Below are 20,769 nucleotides of genomic sequence, written 5' to 3'. Positions count from 1 at the left end.
GGAAACACCATATTTTTTGTTTTTATATTTCATAATGAATATGACTATATTTAATTTAAAGGTGAATAAATGTGTAAATGTTGATTCCTTTATATATTTAGGTCATACTACTAGATATTACACTGGAACTTCAGAAGCAAATTATGTCTGAATTGGAAATTCTTTATAAGGTAATTTTTTTCTTGGTCACTTTTCCTTATAAAGTATGCCTGTGGTATTGGCTTGCAGGCTATTAACTACTTTTGTCTTATTTTTGTTAACAGTGTGATTCATCATATATCATAGGGTTTTATGGTGCATTTTTTGTGGAAAACAGAATTTCAATATGTACAGAATTCATGGATGGTGAGTCTTCCCTTTTATAATACTTTAAAAGTGATTTTGGGAGTAGAGTGCTTTAAAACCTGATTTTGATATAGGTATCAAGTAGAATTAAAAATAATGAAAATATACTAATAATTACCTCCTTTATGCTCTAAAACATCTTAGTGTTAAGGGTTCCTGTTGTTAAATATTTATAGCCGAGCCATAATTTCAAGAATGTAAGTTCATTTCCTTTTACTGAAAATTTAAATAGATTAAATACTAGTCTAATCGGTGGTTTGATACTTGATTCTTCCATACTATCTGTCTTCACTTGCAAAAGAGTTGCTCTGTTCTTTTAATGTTTCAATAGCCAAAACAGATTTTCTTTTAAAGAAATCTGTTAATGCAATGTCCTGTGTCTTTTAGAAAGAAATCGGATCTTAATTGCAAGATAAGAAATTGTTTTCCGACACAGCTGTTTAACCAAGATTTGTTTAGTTTTCTTTGGACTCTAGCCCTTTCCTTCCTTCCTTTATTTTTTATTCATTTCTATTTTGATAAATCTTTTTTGTTCTGAATATTTTGGCAAAATGCAAATTTCTTGGCACCCTATCATTAAAATGATGTCATCATTGTTATTGTTTACCTATTTGAAATCAAAACAGTCTTTAAATTTCACATATTCAATTTTTTAATGTCTAGCTCATTAAAACTCAACATTTGGGAGTTCCCTAGTGGTTCAGTGGTTAGGACTCAGTGCTTTCATTGCCATGGCCCGGGTTCAATCCCTGGTTGGGGAACTAAGATCCTGCAAGCCGAGCGGTACGGCCAAAAAAAAAAAAAAACCCTCAACATTTAAAAAATATACTTAGTTCATTTGGGGGATTCTCAGTATATTAATAATACAATTAGTTCATTCCCCACAAGACTTTGTTTTTTTTTTTGCTGTGCGTGGGCTGTCTCTAGTTGCGGTGAGCAGGGGCTACTCTTCATTGCGGTGCGTGGGCTTCTCATTGCAGTGGCTTCTCTTGTTGCGGAGCATGGGCTCTAGGCTCGTGGGCTTCAGTAGTTGTGGCACACGGGCTTAGTTGCTCCGCAGAATGTGGGGTCTTCCCGGACCAGGGCTCGAACCCGTGTCCTCTGCATTGGCAGGTGGATTCTTAACCACTGCACCACCAGGGAAGCCCCCCACAAGACTTTTTAATGAGCCATCATTGACACCTTGTTACTATAATAATGTGTTCTAAATTAGTTATAGTAGATGTCAAGAATTAAAAGTCTTACAAACATATGGGAAGTATGACAATTAGTATTCAAGGAGACTGACTAGAAAAAATGGGTTCATAGAGCCAGTACATGTCATTACTTTATGACTTTTCATCATCCTGTTTTGAATCCTCAATTTTTGTTATATTAAAAAATGTATTTATTAAGATGGTATGTTCAAATACCATAAAATTCGTCCTTCTAATGTGTACAGTTCAGTGGTTTTTAGTATATTCACAAGGTTGTGTAACCATCACCACTAATTCCAAAACATTTTTATCACCCTGGAAATGAATTCCCTACCCATTAGTAGTCACTCCCTATACCCTGTTCCCTCTAGTCCCTGGCAACCATTAATCTACTTTCTGTCTCTATGGATTTCCCTATTTTGGACATTTCAGATTAAGTGGAATCATACAGTATGTGGCCTTTGTGTTTGGCTTCTTTCACTTAGCATAATGTTCTCGAGGTTCACGCAGGTTGTAAAATTTATCAGTACTTCATTACTTTTCATGACTGCATAATAGTCCATCGTATAGACCACCACATTTTCTTTACTCATTCATCACTGATGAGCATTTGTGATGTTTCCATTTTTTGGCTGTTGTGAATGATGCTGCTATGTACTTTTGTGTACAAGTTTTTTGTGGACATACGTTTTCACTTCTCTTGAGTATGTCAGTAGGAGTAGAATTGCTGGGTCATATGGTAGCTCTATGTTTAACACTGCCAAACTGTTCCATTCCATTTTACACCAGTTTGCATTCAGTTTGCTAAACTTGTTCCTTAAACTCTTAATAGGTTTTTATAGATTCCTTAGGGTTTTCCATATAGAAGATCATGTCATTTGAAAATAGAGGTAGTGTTACATCTTCTTTTCCATTTTGGATGTCTTTTTTTCTGTTTCTTGCTAAACTACCCTGGCTAAAACTTTCAGGACAGTGGTTTTTTGGGGTTTTTTAATTTTTGAAAAAACTATTTATTTATTTTTTGGCTGCATTGGGTCTTAGTTGCAGTACCCAGGATCCTTCGTCCCAGCACGTGGGCTCTTTGTTGCAGTGCACAGGCTTCTCTCTAGTTGTGGCACGCAGGGTCATTAGTTGCAGCGCAAGGGCTCTCTAGTCGTGGCACGCAGGCTTAATTGCCCCACAGCATGTGAGATCTCAGTTCCCTGACCAGGGATTGCACCGGTGTCCCCTGCATTGCAAGACGGATTCTTAACCACTGGACCACCAGGGAAGTCCCTCAGTACAGTGTTGAATAGAAGTAGTGAGAGCAGACATCCTTCTTTTGCTCCTTAGAAGGGAAGCTTTCAGTCTTTCACCATTAAGTATGATGTTAACTGTGGGGTTTTGGTAGATGTCATTTATCAAGTTTGTTGAGTATTTTTATCATAAATTGGCATTAGATTTTGTCAAGTGCTTTTTTTGTCTATTAAAATGATCATGTGTTTTTTGGTCCTTTATTCCATAGTTACAGTGTATTACATTAATAGATTTTTGCATATTGAATCAGTCCTGTATAATCCTTTTTATATGTTGCTGGATTCAATTTGTTAGTATTTTGTTGAGGATTTTTACATCCATATTCTTAAGTGATATTGGTTTGTAGTTTTCTTTTCTTGTAATGTCATTGTGTGAGTTTGATATCAGGATAATTCTGTCCTCAAAGAATGAGTTGGACAGTGTTCCCTCCTCTTCTGTTTTTTGGAAGAGTTTGTGAAAGATTGATGTTAATTCTTCTTAAAACGTTTGGTATAATTCACCGGTGAAGCCATCTGGTCCTGGGGTTTTCTTTGCGAGTAGTTTTTGTGGTCAGGTGGCATTTGTTGTCTCTCATTAGGAGAAGTCCAAGCACTGCTGCCCACTGCATCTTGGTATTGGAGTTGCCAAGAAAAACAGAATACAATCAAGCACTGGATTGAACAATGCTTTACTCACATAAAAAAAAAAAGAGAGACAGAGCAAGATCAGCTTTAGTAGTGGGTGTCAGTTCCCAATGGCCAACAGCAGGTCCCTCCTGGCAGTCTGTGCAGGGCAGTTGGCCTGCACATACCCATCTGTGTTGCAGCAAAAGTACCCCCCACTCTGCCCTACTCCCCTGGAGTCAGAAATCCTGAAAGCTGGAGGTATGCCTAAGGTCCATTGATGCACATGCTTAATCAGGACAAAGGAGTACACACTGAGCCTAAAACAGGGAAAGATATTCCAAAACAAGGAGATAAACCCAGCACAGGTTATGTGGCCACTTTATCTCTTGGTAAGCAAGTGTTCCAGCCCCAAGGCCCATTCTTATGTGGCCAAGTAGGATTTAGCAAGACTGTGTGCTTAAGACTGTCTTTCCCAAAAGTTTTTCAAAAACTGTGGTATAATACATATATAATTTACCATATTAGCCATTTTTAAGTGTGTAGTTCAGCAGCATTAGTTCATTCACATTACCATGCAACCACCACCGTCCATCTCCAAATTCTTTTCAGCTTGCAAAACTGAAACCCCATACCCATTAAGCCATAACTCTCCTTTGCCTCCTACTCCCAGCCCCTGGTAGCGAATATTCTACTTTCTGTCTGTATGAGTTGGGCTACTCTGGATACCTCAGCTAAGTGAACCTGCACAGTATTTGTCTTTTTTGGGACTGGCTTGTTTCACTTTTCATAATGTCCTCAAGATTTACCAATGTTGTAGCATATGTCAGAATTTACTTTCTGTTTAAGACTGAATAATATTGTGAGTAGTTTTTAAAATTACCAACCAATATCTTTATTAGTTATAGTTACAGGTTTATTCAGAATTTCTATTTCTTCTTGAGTCTGTTTTGGTACTTTGTGGCTTTCTAGAAGTTTGTTCATTTCATCTAGATTATCTAATTTGTTGGTAAACAATTATTCCTAGTATTCCTTTGTACTCATTTTTATTTCAGTAAAGTCAGTGTTAATGTTCTCTCTTTCATTCCAGATTTTATTAATTTGAGTCTTATCCCTTTTTCTCTTGGTCAGGGTAGCTAAAAGTTGATCAGTTTCTTTGTCTTTTTCAAAAACCAACTCTTGATTTCTTTGATGTTTCTCTGTTGTTTTTCTATTGTGTTAGATCTCTGGTCTAATACTTATTAATATCTACTAGCTCTGTTTTTAGTTTGCTCCTCTTTTTCTGTATTTTTAAGCTGTGAAGTTAGGATATTGAGATCTTTCTTATTTAATGTAGGCGTTTGCAGCTATACATGTCCCTCTAAGCACCTCTTTAGCTGCACCCTAGAAGTTTTAATATGTTGTTCTTTTCATTTTCATTTATCTGAAAGTGTTTTCTAATTCCCCACAAAGAAAATCCCTGTGATTTCTCTTTTGACCCATTTTTATTTAGGAATGTGTCATTTTCCACATTGAATTTGTCCTTCTGTTGCTGATTTCTAATATTCCTTAGAGGTCAGAGAACATGCTTTGTATGATTTCAGTCCTTTTAAATTTATTGAGATTTGTTTTATGCCCTAAAATATTGTCTGTCCTAGAGAATGTTCCATGTGCACCTGAGAAAAATGTATTCTGCTATTGTTGGGTGGAGTGTTCTTGAGATGTCTGTCAGGAGTAGGTGGTTTATGGTGTTAAGTATTTTATTTCCTTGTTAATCTTTAGTGCAAATTGTTCTATCTACTGTTGAAAGTGGGTATTGAAATGGGGTATTTTTTGGTTGTCTGTTTCTCCCTTCAGTTTTGTCAGTTTATGCATCACATATTTTGGCATTCTATTGTTAGGTGCATGTATGTTTGTAATTGTTATATCTTCTTGATGAATTGACTTTTATCATTATAAAATGTGTTTCTTTGTCTCTAGTCACAGCATTTGCCTAAGAGTCTATTTTGTCTAATTTAGTATAGTCATTCCGGTTCCCTATTGATTACTGTTTGCTTGTTATGTCTTTTTCCGTTGTTTATTTTCAGCCTATTTGGGTCTTTGAATCTAAAGTGCATCACCTATGGGCAGCATAGAGTTGGATAATTTTTTTATCCAGTTTGTCAATCTTTCATTCAGTTAGAGTGTTTAATTCATTTACATTTAATGTAATTAATGACAAGCTAGAATTCATATCTGCCATTTTACTATTTGTTTTCTTTAAGTCTTCTTTTATGTTCTTCTGTTCGTTCATTACTGCTTTCTTTTATATTAAATAGATATTTTCTAATGTACTGTTTAAATTATCTTGTGGTTTCTTTTACTATATTTTTAAGGTGTATGTTTGGTTTCCCTAGAGATTACAGTTATCATCTTAACTTATACAGATTAATATCAACAACTTATTTCAGATTAATATCAACTTCCTTTCAGTAGCATACAAAAACTTTGCTCCAAACTTTATTTTATATCTCTGTGTGTGTGTGTGTATATATATATACACAGGGAGAGAGAGAGAGAGGGATTTGTATATATGTGTGTATGTATATGTGTATGTTTGGGAGGGTATGTAATTTGCCTCTTTATTGATAGCCTGTATTTGGGAAGACATCATTCTCATACTTTAGTTCCTTACAGACGGTTTCCTTTAGTTATATGGATGTATATTAACATAGCTGATTAAAGATTTTTTTCCAGTAAGTCCAACATCTGAGCTTTTTTAGGGACAGTTTCTGTTGATTGCTTTTGTTCCTGTGTATGGGTCATACCTTTTTGTTTCTTTACATGTCTCATTTTTTATTGTTGAAAACTGGACATTTTAAATTATGTAATGTGTTAACTCTAGAAATCAGATTCTCCCTCATCCCCAGGGTTTGTTTTTGTTGGATATGTTTGTTTAGTGACTTTTCTAAACTATTCTGTAGTGTTTCTGTCTCCAGTGTGTAGCCACTGAAGCCTCTTTCAGTTAGCTTACTGGTCAGCTAATGATTAGGCAGAGATTTCCTTAAATGCCTGGGGCTAATAAGTCTCCCAGTCTTTGCTGAAGGGTTCTGAGTGTGTTGGGGCACACCTTCAGTACTCTCCCACTCTCAGAGAGGGGTAAGTCTAATACTCTCCCACCAGTTGATAACTGTGCCTTAGTCTTTGCTTCCTGCTTGTGCTGAGCCTCATGTTCAGCCCAAGGTGACTGCTGAAAGCCTCCTCCAGGCCCTCCTGAGCATGCACATGGCCTTGTACATGCATATATCCTAGATTCCCAAGAATATGTTGCAGCTTTTCAAAGCCTCTATTTTTTCTTTTTCCAATAAATCTATTTATTTATTTATCTTTGGCTGTGTTGGGTCTTCGTTACCGCGCACTGGCTTTCTCTAGTTGTGGTGAGCGGGGTCTACTCTTTGTTGCGGTGCACAGCTTCTCCTTGCGGTAGCTTCTGTTGAAGCACGGGCTCTAGGCGTGTGGGCTTCAGGAGTTGTGGCACTCAGGCTCAGTAGTTGTGGCTTGCGGTTCTAGAGAGCAGGCTCAGTAGCCGTGGCGCATAGGCTTAGTTGCTCCACAGCATGTGGGATCTTCCCAGACCAGGGCTCGAACCCATGTCCCCTGCATTGGCAGGCAGACTCTTAACCACTGCGCCACCAGGGAAGTCCCTCAAAGCCTCTATTGACATCTCATTCCCCAGCTTTTCCTTTTAAGACTTTTGGTTAGCCTATTGTTTACCTAAACTGTTATCTGCCACCTCAGTAAGTTACAGAGTTAATTGATTGCTTCTAATTGTTTTCAATAAATGCCCCTAAGGAAAAGGTTTTTTGTATAAGGTGTAAGTAAAGACAGCATTGCAAGTGGGGTCTTCCAGGGAACCCCCAAACAGGTCAGAAGTGAAACTTTTATGAGAATGTGGATATGAAGGAGCACCAAATCAGTTCTGCCTGTGCAGTGGCTATCAGGCTGCTGGAGTTTACTGTGATGGCAGGCTGCTGGTTTTCAAGGCTGCACTGAAGCTGGAGATCAGGCAGTGGGAATAGGGCAAGTTAAAATGCCACAAAGCTTGCTGTTCTTACCAAGATTCAAGCGTTGTCCTGAATAAACAATTTTAGGGTTGCTACAATCCTTTGGCTAATTTCAAGAGTTGTGAACAAGTTGATTCTGACAATTTTTGTGTGTTTTTTCATTGCTTTTGTGGAGAAGAGAATTTTCAGAGGACCTTACCCTGCTGTTTTTAGTGATGTCACCTTTTAGTTACATTTTAATACTTTAAGTCCTTATCTTAAAATATTCACTTTATAACCTATATTTAACCCCTTTTTTTGAGACTCCTCACTCTCTTGACTTGAGCTGCCTGAAGCCCTTCTCCTACTGCTGTTGGCAGCTTCCCTTTACTCTACCCTAACTGGTCCCTGAACACTAAAATTTCCTACTTCTTAAGTTTTGTTCTCCCATTACCATCTTCTCTGCTATTTCCCACATCAGCTCCTGTAAAACTTTATTACCCTTCCCCAGATTTTACCTACCTCTTTCTCATTTAGAGACAACATAGACTATCAGGTATGAGCTCTCATAATTCCTTGCTTTTCCACCTATAGCTTAGCAACAACTGCACACACCTGATCCACCTCTCACATGAAAAGCTGTTTAAGGTCAGTCCCTTTACGTGTGCATCCCCTTGGTGGAGTTTCTCCATTAACCACCCTCTCTCTTTTGGACCTTCATTCTCTCTGTAATAAACAAAATATTCCTCAAAAATACATGGACCAAAAACTATGTGCCGTCCTCTATCATTCCTTCTCTCCCCTTCCTATCTCAATTAAACTTCTCGACAACTTTGTCTCAACCCTAGTTCTGTTCTGTTAGTGTAAATTCCCATTATTTATTTTAATCTTATATTAGTTGTTTATTTCCAAGTAGTAATTGAGCACTTTCTTTCAGATACTGTTCTAAACTTGGGGGACAACAGTGAATAAGACTTAATCCCTGTTGGTATGGGGCTTAAATTCTAGAAGGGGAGATAAGAAACATACAGTACACTCTCAGAGAGGGATAAGTCTAGTTAGAACCTAAAGCAGGGTAGATGATGACTAATAAGGAGAGGAGGTGCTATATTGCAGGGGTCCCCAACCTCTGGGCCATTGACCAGTGCTTGTCTGCAGCCTGTCAGGAGCCGGGCCTCACAGCAGGAGGTGAGCAAGCAAAGCTTCATCTGCCGCTCCCCATTGCTCACATTACTGCCTGAACCATCCCCACACCCCACTGTCCGTGGAAAAATTGTCTTCCACAAAACCGGTCCCTGGTGCCAAAAAGTTTGGGGACTGCTGCTATACAGGACGGTCAGGGATGGCTTCTTCTATTTTTTTTTTTTAACTAAAAAAATTTTATTTATTTATTTTTTATACAGCAGGTTCTTATTAGTTACCTATTTTATACATATTAGTGTATATATGTCATTCGCAATCTTCCAGTTCATCCCACCACCGCCACCCTCACCCCCCCACCGCCACTTTCTCCCCTTGGTGTCCATATCTTTGTTCTCTTCATCTGTGTATTTCTGCCTTGCAGACTGGTTCATCTGTACCGTTTTTCTAGATTCCACATATGTGTGTTAATATACGATATTTGTTTTTCTCTTTCTGACTTACTTCACTCTGTATGACAGTCTCTAGGTCCAAGGGATGGCTTCTTTATGGGAGTGGCATTTTAGCAGAGACTTTAATGTCAGTGAGCCAGCTCAGGGAAGGTCATGGGGAAGATCTTCAAGGCAGAGGATCAAGTATAAATGCTCTAAGGTGAGAAGCAAGCTTGGTGTAATCAGGCCCCACAAGAAGGCCGTGGTGACTTGAGAGTAGTGATGAGAGGACCTGGGGCCAGACCAGGAGGCCAGAGAAATAGGCAGAAGCTAGATTGTGTAGGCCTTGTAGGTCATGGTGAGGAATTTATGTTTCAGTCTGAATTTGTTAGGATGTATTGGAAGGTTTCAAGTAGGGGAGTGATTTGATAGGCCTTCTCATTAAGTCAAAAATTAAATTCACTCAGAAATACCCAAATATAGCATCTCAGAATCTGTGTACATGTATTTGGATTACCATCATGGGAATAAGTTGTTCCCCCAAAACCCATGTTGCAAAGAAAGAAACGGCTCTTTATTTTTTTCAACTGGAAGAGACTAAGAGAGTTTCTGAAATTTTTGCTTGTGGCTCCAGATTTCAATTTTGTTAGTATTAATAATAATCATGATCATTTTGAGGAAAATATTGGGATGAATATGAAACTAATGTTACTTGTTCATTTACTACATATCTGTTTATCCCACATGCAAGGCACTACTTTATGTTGTAGCCCTGTATTAGGATAAACACAGACCTTACCCCATGAGGTTTTTTTTTTTTTTTGCGGTATGCGGGCCTCTCACTGTTGTGGCCTCTCCCGTTGTGGAGCACAGGCTCCGGACGCGCAGCCTCAGCAGCCATGGCTCACGGGCCCAGCCGCTCCGCGGCATGTGGGATCTTCCCAGACCGGGGCACGAACCCGTGTCCCCTGCATCGGCAGGCGGACTCTCAACCACTGTGCCACCAGGCAAGCCCCCCCATGAGTTCTTTTGGCTTAATTTCATGAAGATGATAGCCCCAGTTCATCAACAGAAATGTGTAGTTGTTTGGCAGTTGACATGGATTTTTTGCTACTCTGTTAGCACTCTTCCTCCCGGTTCCCGTGGTGGATAGTGGCATGCAAGGAAATGACTGGCTAGGGATGATCTGAGGCCAGGGAACCTGAGGAAGTGACAGGTCACAGAGAGTAAACCAGTGACCTTGGAGTCATGAGGAGAAGGTTCAAAGCAACCATTCAACAGATAAACGAGTATCTATATGCCTTGAATACCAATGCCTCAGCAAAGATTAAACTGTCTCTCTGAGTATGTGTCATATAGTAATATCACATTGCAGTGAGACTAGAAAGTTCACATGTGATTCTCAAGCTATGTGATGTTATGGAGAAACCTTTTAGATCTTTGCAGTTCAAAGGTTCAGATCTTTTCTGAGTTCTGGCATCAACTGACTCATGGCTGTGACTAGAACGCCCACCTCTCTGGACTCAGTTTCCCTCCTCTGTCAAATAAAGTCATTGGGCTGATCTTTAAGGTCCCTCCAGCACTAATGTTTGATGATTTGATGAGTCTAAAGGTTGCCTAGGCCTATAGGATAGAAATGATAGTAAAACTCAGTAAAAATTCAACTGAAAACCCTCTGCCATTTTTACCCTGGTAAGAGTTATTTTAATTGCATGAGAACTCATCCGGCTTAGTAGGAACTATTGATTCTAAGTGGATCTGCCACAATTTTTTTTTGCCTCTGACAGTATCTCTCTCTAATGATTATGTCAAGGACAGGATGAATCTGTGATGACACAAAGCCAGCTACGTAAAGATTTACCCATATGGATAGCTAAGGAGAGTGGGATATAACTGAGATTAAGTAGATATTTAGAAAAATCAGTGAATTACCTCAAAATGGGATTCTTTTTTGTCTTGTTCCACTAAAAATGGAGGTAATGTAATCTTTGGTTTTTTGATTTAGCTTGTTGACTACTATCCATTTAGCTAATTAAGCCCTGATTTATATCCTATGTAAAAATAAATCTTCTCTTAGCACCTCTTAGTAGTGTATGTGAATAGATTTGCACCTCCTGGTTTTGAGCCACTCAAGCTGTTCACTTCATAAGGGACTGGCCCACTAAACTCCATTAATGAGGATTCCAAATACCAACATGTAAAGCTTGATCTTCTTGAGACTGTTCATTCTTGCAACTGCCAATTCATCTGAAAGATCGATGAGAACATGAAATGTTTTTTCTACCGTGTTTTCACTTTTCTTGCATCTATAATAAAAATGCCATTTTAGTAAATAAAGATGGCTCACCTCATTGCAGAAGTGTCTTTTTTTCATTCTCTTCCCGGTAGCACCCAGAACCAAAGCATAAGGTTTACTAACACTGTGGTTTTCCAGCTTCTTGTCAGAATCTGGAAACTACAAGCCAAAGTTAATGAAAGAAGTGATCATTTTCCTGCTTTAAACAAGATAAATACAAAGCCAGTATCTTTATATATATGGAATATATATTGATATAATATTTTTTACAGGGAAAAATAATTTTTTCTCTGTTCAGCTTTAGGAAAACGACATAAAAATATTTATATTTGCAAAATAGACTTAACTGCATTTGAAAAGGATAATATGGTCCATGTTAACATCTTACGAGGCATACTTATTAAGCATCCAGTGGTAAAATTGTTAAGTATGAATATTTAGCTTCTGATAGAAACAAAAATTGTTTCTCAAATATATTGGATAATTCCTGTATGGAACTGAAAGACTGTACACCTCACCTTGACTCAAAGAAAGGTTATTACATGTGATTAAAATAGTTCTCATATAATCATATCGTTAATATGAGTAAAGTAGTGGTTCTTTGCATCTCTTCCTGAAATTCTTATACTACTTGTATAAGATTAAAAATTTAACAAGCATACTCAAATTTATACTTCCAAATGAATACTGGTTCCTTTGAAATAGTTTCCTGGGAAAGTTATGCCATTATCTTAATGATGTTATTGTTGCTGCAGATGGTTTGCAGTCCCTTCTTTTGAAACTGTTTTCAGAGCAACTTAACCTAGCTGGTAAAATTCATGGCGATTTAAATTTATTTATTCATCTGACAGATATTTATTGAATATGTACTCTCTGTTAGTTGTGCTGATTTCTAGGTTGATGAAAATTAAAAACAAACAACATGACCCCTGCCTTTATCATGTTCACAATCTAGTGATTTTGTTGTTTGGAAACCACCAAAAGCTGAATTTGGTAAAGGTGAAGGATGTTAGTGAATACCATTTTAGTGAAAAAATGTTACGAAATAAGGAGTTCTTTTTAACCTCATAAAGTAGTTTTCAAAATTGTATCAAAGAGAATTTCCAAAAAAGAAAAAAACCATTTTGTTCTAAGATAGTATCTTTGGAATATGTTGATTGCTTGTCATGGTACCTAATTTGAAGGGTAACATTCATTTAGATAGATGTTAACATAACTATTTTACTTTATTAGTTTTTATGTGTATTTTGAATTTTATACGTACCAGCTTTTGTTTGGTTAATATGAAAATTCTAAGATAGGGTCCTGGTTTACCTTTGAGAAAACTGTTAACACAAGCTAGATGCCTAGATATGATTGTCCTATTGACCTTTAGTTTTGCGTATGTATTTAAGTTTACGTAAAGTACAGATTCTTAGCCTGTCCTTCACTACTTTCCTTCAGTTTTTACACGTGTACGATTATACACTTGAGAATAAAATGAAAGTATCTAGTTATGCTTCATCTGGAAGTATGATTATGTCATAAATATTGATAAAACTGGACTAAAAAGCTAATTTTACCCTAGACATCCAATGCATGATGTCAGTAGAGAAAAAGAAGTCTCACAATGGATCCACAGAGGAGGGGCCCAGTGCACTTTTCTAGTAGTTTCATTTGTTGTAACACAACATGTTTGTTTCTACAGGGGGATCTTTGGATGTATATAGAAAAATTCCAGAGCATGTCCTTGGAAGAATTGCAGTGGCGGTGAGTATATGGCTTCAACTCTATGAAATTTGGGTGATTTAATCTCTATAGTCAAACATTATTCTCTTTATATCCTCAGGATTTTTTTTTTCTTTTTCTTCAATCCATGCTGACTGCCAGGGCCTTCTTAACTCTCTTATCATTTTTGTCCTTTCTTCTTTTCATAGACCAACCTACAATAATGACATAGACACATGACAGTTTTCAGGCTTGTGGATATTCTTTTTTTTGGCCACGCCGCGTGGCTTGCAGGATCTTAGTTCCCTGACCAGGGATCGAACCTGGGCCCTGTCAGTGAAAGGGCCAGGTCCTAACCACTGGACTGCCAGGGAATTTCCTGCATATTCTGACCTGTTCTAGTTTCATGTATTTGCAGGGACCTTACTACTCTTGTTAACCAGTAAAATTTCCATGTTCTTTGGAAAGAAAGCTGTTTTAAGGACATTTTGTAGTTATAGGCATATGATTAGAAAATACTTCTAAAGCCTAAATTATTAAAATAAAACCATCTATAAGAAAATAGTACTTTAGTCTTAAAGATTTTTGCAGACTTTTTATGTAGTTGGTTTTTAATTTTTTCACCACGTATATCTGGAATTTATACCTTTGTGATTTCCTCTTTTCTATATTCACTAATTTAAACCGATGAACTATATCAACTAAATTAACATTACTATATAAACTCCAGATTTCAAATTTGGAATAACATAGGCTAAACAGTGTCTAAGAGAAGTCGTGGGTGGTGTAATAGTAAACAGTTGCTAAACTAAAGGCGCTCTGATAACTTAAGCAGTTTAGTGCAGAACAAAGTGATTATACCATGTACCATTTAATTAAATGGCTGATTTTCACATTCATTATACATCAAACTGACAACACAGATCCTTTAATCCAACATGGACACTTATTTAGTCTTAGTTCATTGTAATTCACAGCTTTCCTTTTTTCTTTCTAATTATTAGTGAGAACTGCCCAGGGTGATGAGAACTTTCTTTCCTGATGCTATTGCTGCTAAGTAGCTTCTAATCTACATGTTTAGGTAGATGAGTATGAAATTTGACTACTTAAAGCACTATTTTAGATGAAAATAAAAATGTTCCATTTCCTCTTTTAATCTCAGGGGGGAATGAATGCTTTGTGGCTTTTGGCATTTCTTAGCTCTAAAGTTTAAAAACATGTATATTAAAGGGCAAAACAAAAGGAGGAATACCAATTGAAAAAGCAAAAAGTATATGAGTTCTGTACTCAATTATCTATCAAACTTGGCTAAAATAGGAATCTGCCTTCTTCAGTAGAGAAGCTTGTTCTTCCTGGATTTCATAAATCTTGCCTCCCTCTTGTGTAGGGCAGCCACACAAGGCCATCGGTCTTTTCATTTCTACTGGAGTGGGAAGCCTGTGAAGTGAATGGAGTCAGCAAAAAAAAAAAAAAAAAAAATCCAGCTTCAATGCAGGGCTTACCTAATTGAAAATATGACAGTGATTTTAGTGAAAGGCATTTGAAATAAGTGCTAGCCAAAGCATTATTTGTATTTAACCCTTACATTTTAAAACATCAGGCTGTTTTTTTTTCCTAAAATGTGTCCAATTTCACCAGCTTTTATGGCTTATCAGGTCATAGTAATGAAAATTGCCTGTGGCCAGAGTAAAAAAAAAAAAAAGCTTTTGATAATTTTACTCTTCATCTGCCACTTTTGGTAAACTCTGCTAGGGCCTAAGCTTGTATAATACTTTCAAAGTGTTTTTTTAATGAAATTTTAGTAGACTACAAAGTTGGTTAATCCTTTGTTGCAGCTAACAAACACCAGTGGAAGGGTTCTACCAGTCAAAATAAGACTAGCAAAGTGATGGTTTGTAGGACATGATTTGTAAAGTAAATGTTCTCACAGCCTGATTGGGTTCCCAGTATCCTTGACCATCACTCCTCTAGTGTTCTGAAGACAGCATCAACATCATTCCCTTGAGTTTGTTCCCTCAGGGAGGCCAAGGAAGCACATGGGTTCTTTTGCCAAGTCAGAAGGAACAGAATCAGGAGAGAGGAGGGAAATAGGTGTATATTGAGTACTTCTTTATGAAAATCATTGATAAATGTTCTATGTACAAATATTATGTCATTTACCCTTCACAGTAACTCTATAGATGATTGTGCATATTTTATACAAGTGCAAGATGAGGTGTAGAAAAGTTAAACAGCTTGCCTAGAGATATCATGGAGCTAGTCAGTAATAATTAGAACCCAGGGCAGTTTGACTCCAGGCCCCATGCTCTTTCAGTCTGGTTTCCTAAGAAAATGAGAAAAAAGAAGAGGAAGAAATGAAAGGGAGAATGAGGTTTAAAAGTAAAAAAGAGAAGTATGAATGAGAGAATACTAGAGTAACACATACAACTGCTTCAGATTCTTTTCATGTCTTAGAACCACATCTAGGCATCTCTTCCTCCCCCAAGTAACTTTATTTTCCAGGTTCTAATAGTCTGGCATGCTATACAGATCCACAGATCCAACATTCATTACAGGATAGACCCCTGTCAGCCTTTATGATATGTTGTTCAAATTTTCTCTTGATGGATGTATGGCAAGAGAATATTTTCCCAGAAAAAGAAATCCATATAAACTTGTTGATTTCAGCCTTACAGCTTGCTTGGTGATTTTTATCACTTTCCACTGGAATCTGGTCTCCTATAAAGAAGAATGCCTTTCTCCCTTTCCCTGCCATCTAACACATTTTATTTTTCCTCTCATTTCTGAAGCAGTGACACTGTGTACTGTATTTTGAGTGCTAATGTTGATTGAAGTTGTCCCTGAAAGGCTGTGCACTTGACATGTCAAGGAGTGAGTGACTGGCAGCAGATATAAGTACTTTTAGTGTCAAGGCTTTGTCAAGTCGTTGTGAAACCTAGTTTACTGAATACCAATAATACCCTCTAGATTTTCAATGGACAGATTTGTAGCTCCCCATGCATTTATTCTTCTTCTAAAGGAAATGTAGTCTATTTTGATAAAGTTGGAAGAATAATATTTTCTTTTTGAATGTCCAACAAAACATAAATTTAGCAAGTATCATAAAATCAGTATTTGTTTTACTTTTTCTCTGCCTGATAATCTGAATATGGTGGATTGCCTTCCCCTGTGTGTTTTCTGATTATTCATTTTCTGTGGGACTAACTTTCAGTGGTGAGTTATCTTTAATGGGAGAGCTTTAAAATATGCAACTAAGCTTATAAGTTGAGAACTTTAACCCTATTTCCAGAGCTCAGAGGGTGATTACTTCCAGCTAAATAAGATGACATTGTCCTACTACTCAAAGAAAAAATTGTTTTTATTATTGATGTTATTTTTATATGCATTTAAGGGAATATTTTTGTCTTATTCCTTCTGTGTTAGTTATTCCTATTTTCCTATTTTCTTCTTTTACTATCTTACTGTTCAGAGTACATGTGTTTTATTGTAATGCCACTTAGTCTGAATCCTGGAAGAAATCATTTGCTATAGATATGTATTCTGTTCTCTTAAAATAGAAAAATATATCACAGAATTGATTATAATGCGTTAGCAAATTTTTCAGGAGTACATTCCACTCAGTGAGAACAATTAAAATATGTTAACTTCTGCTCAGCATTAGTTGATATAGATTTTATCTTCTTCTAGACCTTTAGTATTTGGAAATTGGGTTTTTCCCTTGGCATTTCTATTTTTAATATTGCCCTTGGTCTTTTTTGATCAACTAAAATCCTTGCATATTTAGCTCCAACCCTCTTTTCATCTTTCTCAAGGTATGTAAATTACTCGGTTACTTCTCATAATGGTAGTTTTTCTTTTTCTTATATTCCTGACTCACCTAAAAATTTCTGTAATGATGGGTACTTTAAAATTCTTACAGTAAATTTTTTTTTTTTTCCCTGCGGTACGCGGGCCTCTCACTGTTGTGGCCTCTCCCGTTGCGGAGCACAGGCTCCGGACGCGCAGGCTCAGTGGCCATGGCTCACGGGCCCAGCCGCTCCGCGGCATGTGGGATCTTCCCAGACCGGGGCACGAACCCGTGTCCCCTGCATCGGCAGGCGGACTCTCAACCACTGTGCCACCAGGGAAGCCCCAGTAAATTTTTAATAATAGTGGTGTGTTCATTGTATCTGATACCTAATTATGAATAGTCAACCTTGAAATTGGTAAGTTCACACTCGTGTGCATACAGGGTCAGTGTGTATGAATAAAAACATATGCATCTCCTTTTACAGCTATTTCTATATAAAGATTTTTAAAGCTTTTAATGATTAATTTTCCCACACAGAAGGTAGCACTTATAACCCATGTACTTAGGGTCTTGGAAACAGCTTCTCTTCAGTACCTTATTCGACTAATTACTTTTAACTCAGTCTGTTAAATTAAAAAAATCTAAAATCTAACTCAGATGTTTGTATTTTCTCATTTTATTTCTTTTACTTGCCCTTTCAATATTGTCTACATGATTCCACACATACTTGCATCGGTCAGACTGGCTTGTGAGGATCATCATCTTGATATGCTTTGTTGTTTCCTACCCTAAAATCATTTAAAATATTTGGGGGGAAACGTTTTATTTTGAAATTATTTTAAACTTCCAGAAAACTGGTGAGAGTAATACTAAGAATTCCCAAAGATGCTTCACCCAGATTTCCCAGTTGTTAACAATTAACCATATTTGATTAAATATATATGTACAGATTTTTTTTCCTGAAACATTTGAGAATTAGTTGCAAATATCATGACCCTTTACTCCTAATTACTCCAGGTGTGTATTTCCTAAGAACAAGGACATTCTCTTAAATCATCACTGTATATGGATCAAAATTAGAAAATTAGCATTGATACATCATTATTATCTAATCAACAGTCCTTATTCAGATTTTGCCAGTTGTCCAATAATACCCTTTATAGACCAAAAGAAAAAAATTTTCTAGTCCAGCATCCAGTCTTGGATTATACGTTCCATTTAGTTGTCATGTCTGTTTAGTCTCTGTTAATCTAGAACAGTGTCTCAGTGTTTGTCTTCCTTGATATTTTTGAAGAATGCACTGCCCCAACACTCTGATCATATATTTTTACCTTGGCTTGAATGCTTTTTTCACTTTTCTTCACATCAGTTGAATCTGTTACTCAGGGCTTGGCACTTTGGTAAAGCCTTCCTGACTACTGTCAGGGGAAGCAGCCTTTAGTCTACCCATTGCCCTCATTAGTTAAGTTTTAAAAAAAAATGTCTCTCCTTGGTCATAAATGTCATGACTTAAAAAATTTTTCTTTTCATGTACAGAAGTATAGAATATAAATGAAAATTTTTGTCCCTTTTTCCTGTCCCTCTCCTTTCCGCCCACACCACCACTGAGAACTTCATCAGTGGACTTCCAGGTCATATTATGTGCACACATATCCATTTCTTTCATTCATCGTACCTTATCTTCAAAACACTCTGAGCTCATTAAAGGAAGGAACCTGTAGCTTATACATTTGGTGTCCCCACAGCGCCTGACACAGAAATGGGAGGTGTTCAATAAATGCGTGTTGGTTAACAGACTTTGGAAGGAAGAAATTACGGCTGATATGATTATGTGTTTAAATGTGGAAAGTTCATTATAAAAACCATCATTGTCCTGTTTTCTCTTTCTCAATTTAGGTTGTTAAAGGCCTTACTTATTTGTGGAGTTTAAAGATTTTACATAGAGGTATGTACTGGCTTACAAGCCCTGACTTAATTTGGGGTAAGGTGGGGAGCTCTCCCTATACCTTGATTTTTAAAGTGAATAAATGATCTAATATTTAAGCCAGGTGATATATTTGGTAGTCAGTAAGATGGCTGCTTTATAAATGTTACTTAAAATTTTTTTTCTTCCTTAACTACTCTGATTTAGATTATAAACTTGGTATTGTATTTTTGTGAATAATGTTTACCAAACATGTAAAACGGTGTTTTTCATAGTATTTGGAAATGACAGGATCTTATTTTTCTTAACTCTAGTTAATTGCAAAACCTTCACTTTCTATATAATTGCATCCCTTCCTTTTATTAACATTTCAAATATCCTCGTGCATTGTTGCTTAAGAGATTGCTTTACATACCTTGAAAGTGAAACTTTAAATAAGGGATTGGTAAGTGCATCAGCAATTAGTCTCCTAGTCTATTAACAGAACACATGAGAAGAATAATCAGATAACTGTTGAATGTTGCAAAAGGAACCTCCCTTTGCATTTTTTAATATTCCCCAAATGTCTGAATTCATTTGGAAGTTGGCCTAATGTTACTAACTACTGTTTATATTTACACCTCTGCTCAGCCTAGCTTTATGCACATTTGGAGAATGCAACAACATACACAGATGTGATGAAAGGAAAGTTTTGTGTGTTTTTTTTAAGGTATAAGGTATGAGAGAGAGAAAACAACTGATGTCTTCAATTGTAGTATCACATCTGTCACTAAGGGTTATTTTTGTTGTGGTGGTTTTAATATCCTAGTGATTCCAAATTTGCGCTTAAATCTTCCTTCCTCTTTTGAAAAGGGTATGTAGATTTTGACAAGCAAAACTTTCAGTTCAGTTCTTGAAGGTGTTTATGCTGATTAACTGGAATCATAAACCAAGTTTTTCTTTAAAGCCAGTCCACTCTATTTCTAGAATATATAGTTGGTACACATGTAGATGTAGGGAGAGTGAACTGAGTGTGTATTATTCTTCCTGGGAATAAATAAGCATGTGAATACATCTGGTGGGTGAGAAAAAATGGAGCATTTTCTCCTCCGGGATTAAGAGAGAGTGGTTGTTAACATAATATGACTTATATTGCTTCCCTGTACTCCCACCTCCCCACACTCACCAACCCATAAAGTGGTTATAGTCATTTTAATAGGAAATAACACAGTGGTCAGTTCTTGTCATTTTATTGATTTTTATGGACATCTGCTATCCATTTGACAAAGGAAATCAAGGAAGTCATCAATGCTCAGTAGCAAAGCCTTCATTAAAAGGACCTTGCCATGGAAATTCAAATGTTATTTTTTTTAATTTATTTATTTTTGGCTGCGTTGGGTCTTTGTTGCTGTGTATGGGCTTTCTCTAGTTGCGGTGCGCGGGCTTCTCACTGTGGTGGCTTCTCTTGTTGCAGAGTATGGGCTCTACGTGCGCGGGCTCCAGTAGTTGTGGCACCTGGGCTCAGTAGTTGTGACTCGTGGGGTCTAGAGCGCAGGCTCAGTAGTTGCGGCACACGGGCTTAGTTGCTCCACAGCATGTGGGATCTTCCTGGACCAGGGCTCGAACCCATGTCCCCTGCATTGGCAGGCGGATTCTTAACCACTGGACCACCAGGGAAGTCCTGCAAATATTATTATTAAAGAGATCCTTAGGCTCATCCTGTATTCTGGGCACACAGCATAATTCTGGTTTATAAGAAATTCTCACTAGCCATAACTTTCTGTGAGGACTCTTAGTAGCACTAAGAACTATAGTAGATAGGAAAATACTATTCAGTTATTCTGCAGTCATCTTTGTTTTTCTTCTTTAAAATCATTGGTTTTAGTTTTACTCTTCATCTGGAGGAATAATTGAATTTTTCATTCGAAATGGCATCTTGATGGACATGTTTCAAATGGATTTATATCTGGATCTAAAAATAAAGTCTAAAGTGTTCGTCAGAGTCCTGTACAACCACCCTATAATCACTGTGGGCAAGTGTGGTTGACCAGAGCCTCTTAGA

The 20,769-nt window shown here is 37.1% G+C and overlaps 1 protein-coding gene across 6 annotated transcripts in view; it reads left to right on the top strand.

The window, feature by feature from the left end:
* The window catches only part of MAP2K5 (mitogen-activated protein kinase kinase 5), a 269,304-nt gene that overhangs the window by 94,386 nt on the left and 154,149 nt on the right, over positions 1–20,769 (top strand). For all 6 annotated transcript variants that reach the window (XM_032622664.1, XM_032622666.1, XM_032622662.1 and 3 more), the window contains 4 exons: positions 102–170; positions 264–345; positions 12,995–13,056; positions 18,701–18,749. In XM_032622664.1, the coding sequence (XP_032478555.1) occupies positions 102–170; positions 264–345; positions 12,995–13,056; positions 18,701–18,749 (262 nt within the window). The remainder of the gene's footprint in view (positions 1–101; positions 171–263; positions 346–12,994; positions 13,057–18,700; positions 18,750–20,769) is intronic.

This window comes from Phocoena sinus, chromosome 2, assembly GCF_008692025.1.
Source record: "Phocoena sinus isolate mPhoSin1 chromosome 2, mPhoSin1.pri, whole genome shotgun sequence".
Taxonomy (NCBI): domain Eukaryota; kingdom Metazoa; phylum Chordata; class Mammalia; order Artiodactyla; family Phocoenidae; genus Phocoena; species Phocoena sinus.
Note: the sequence above shows the minus strand (reverse complement) of the source record. Positions and strands in the feature narration are given on the sequence as shown.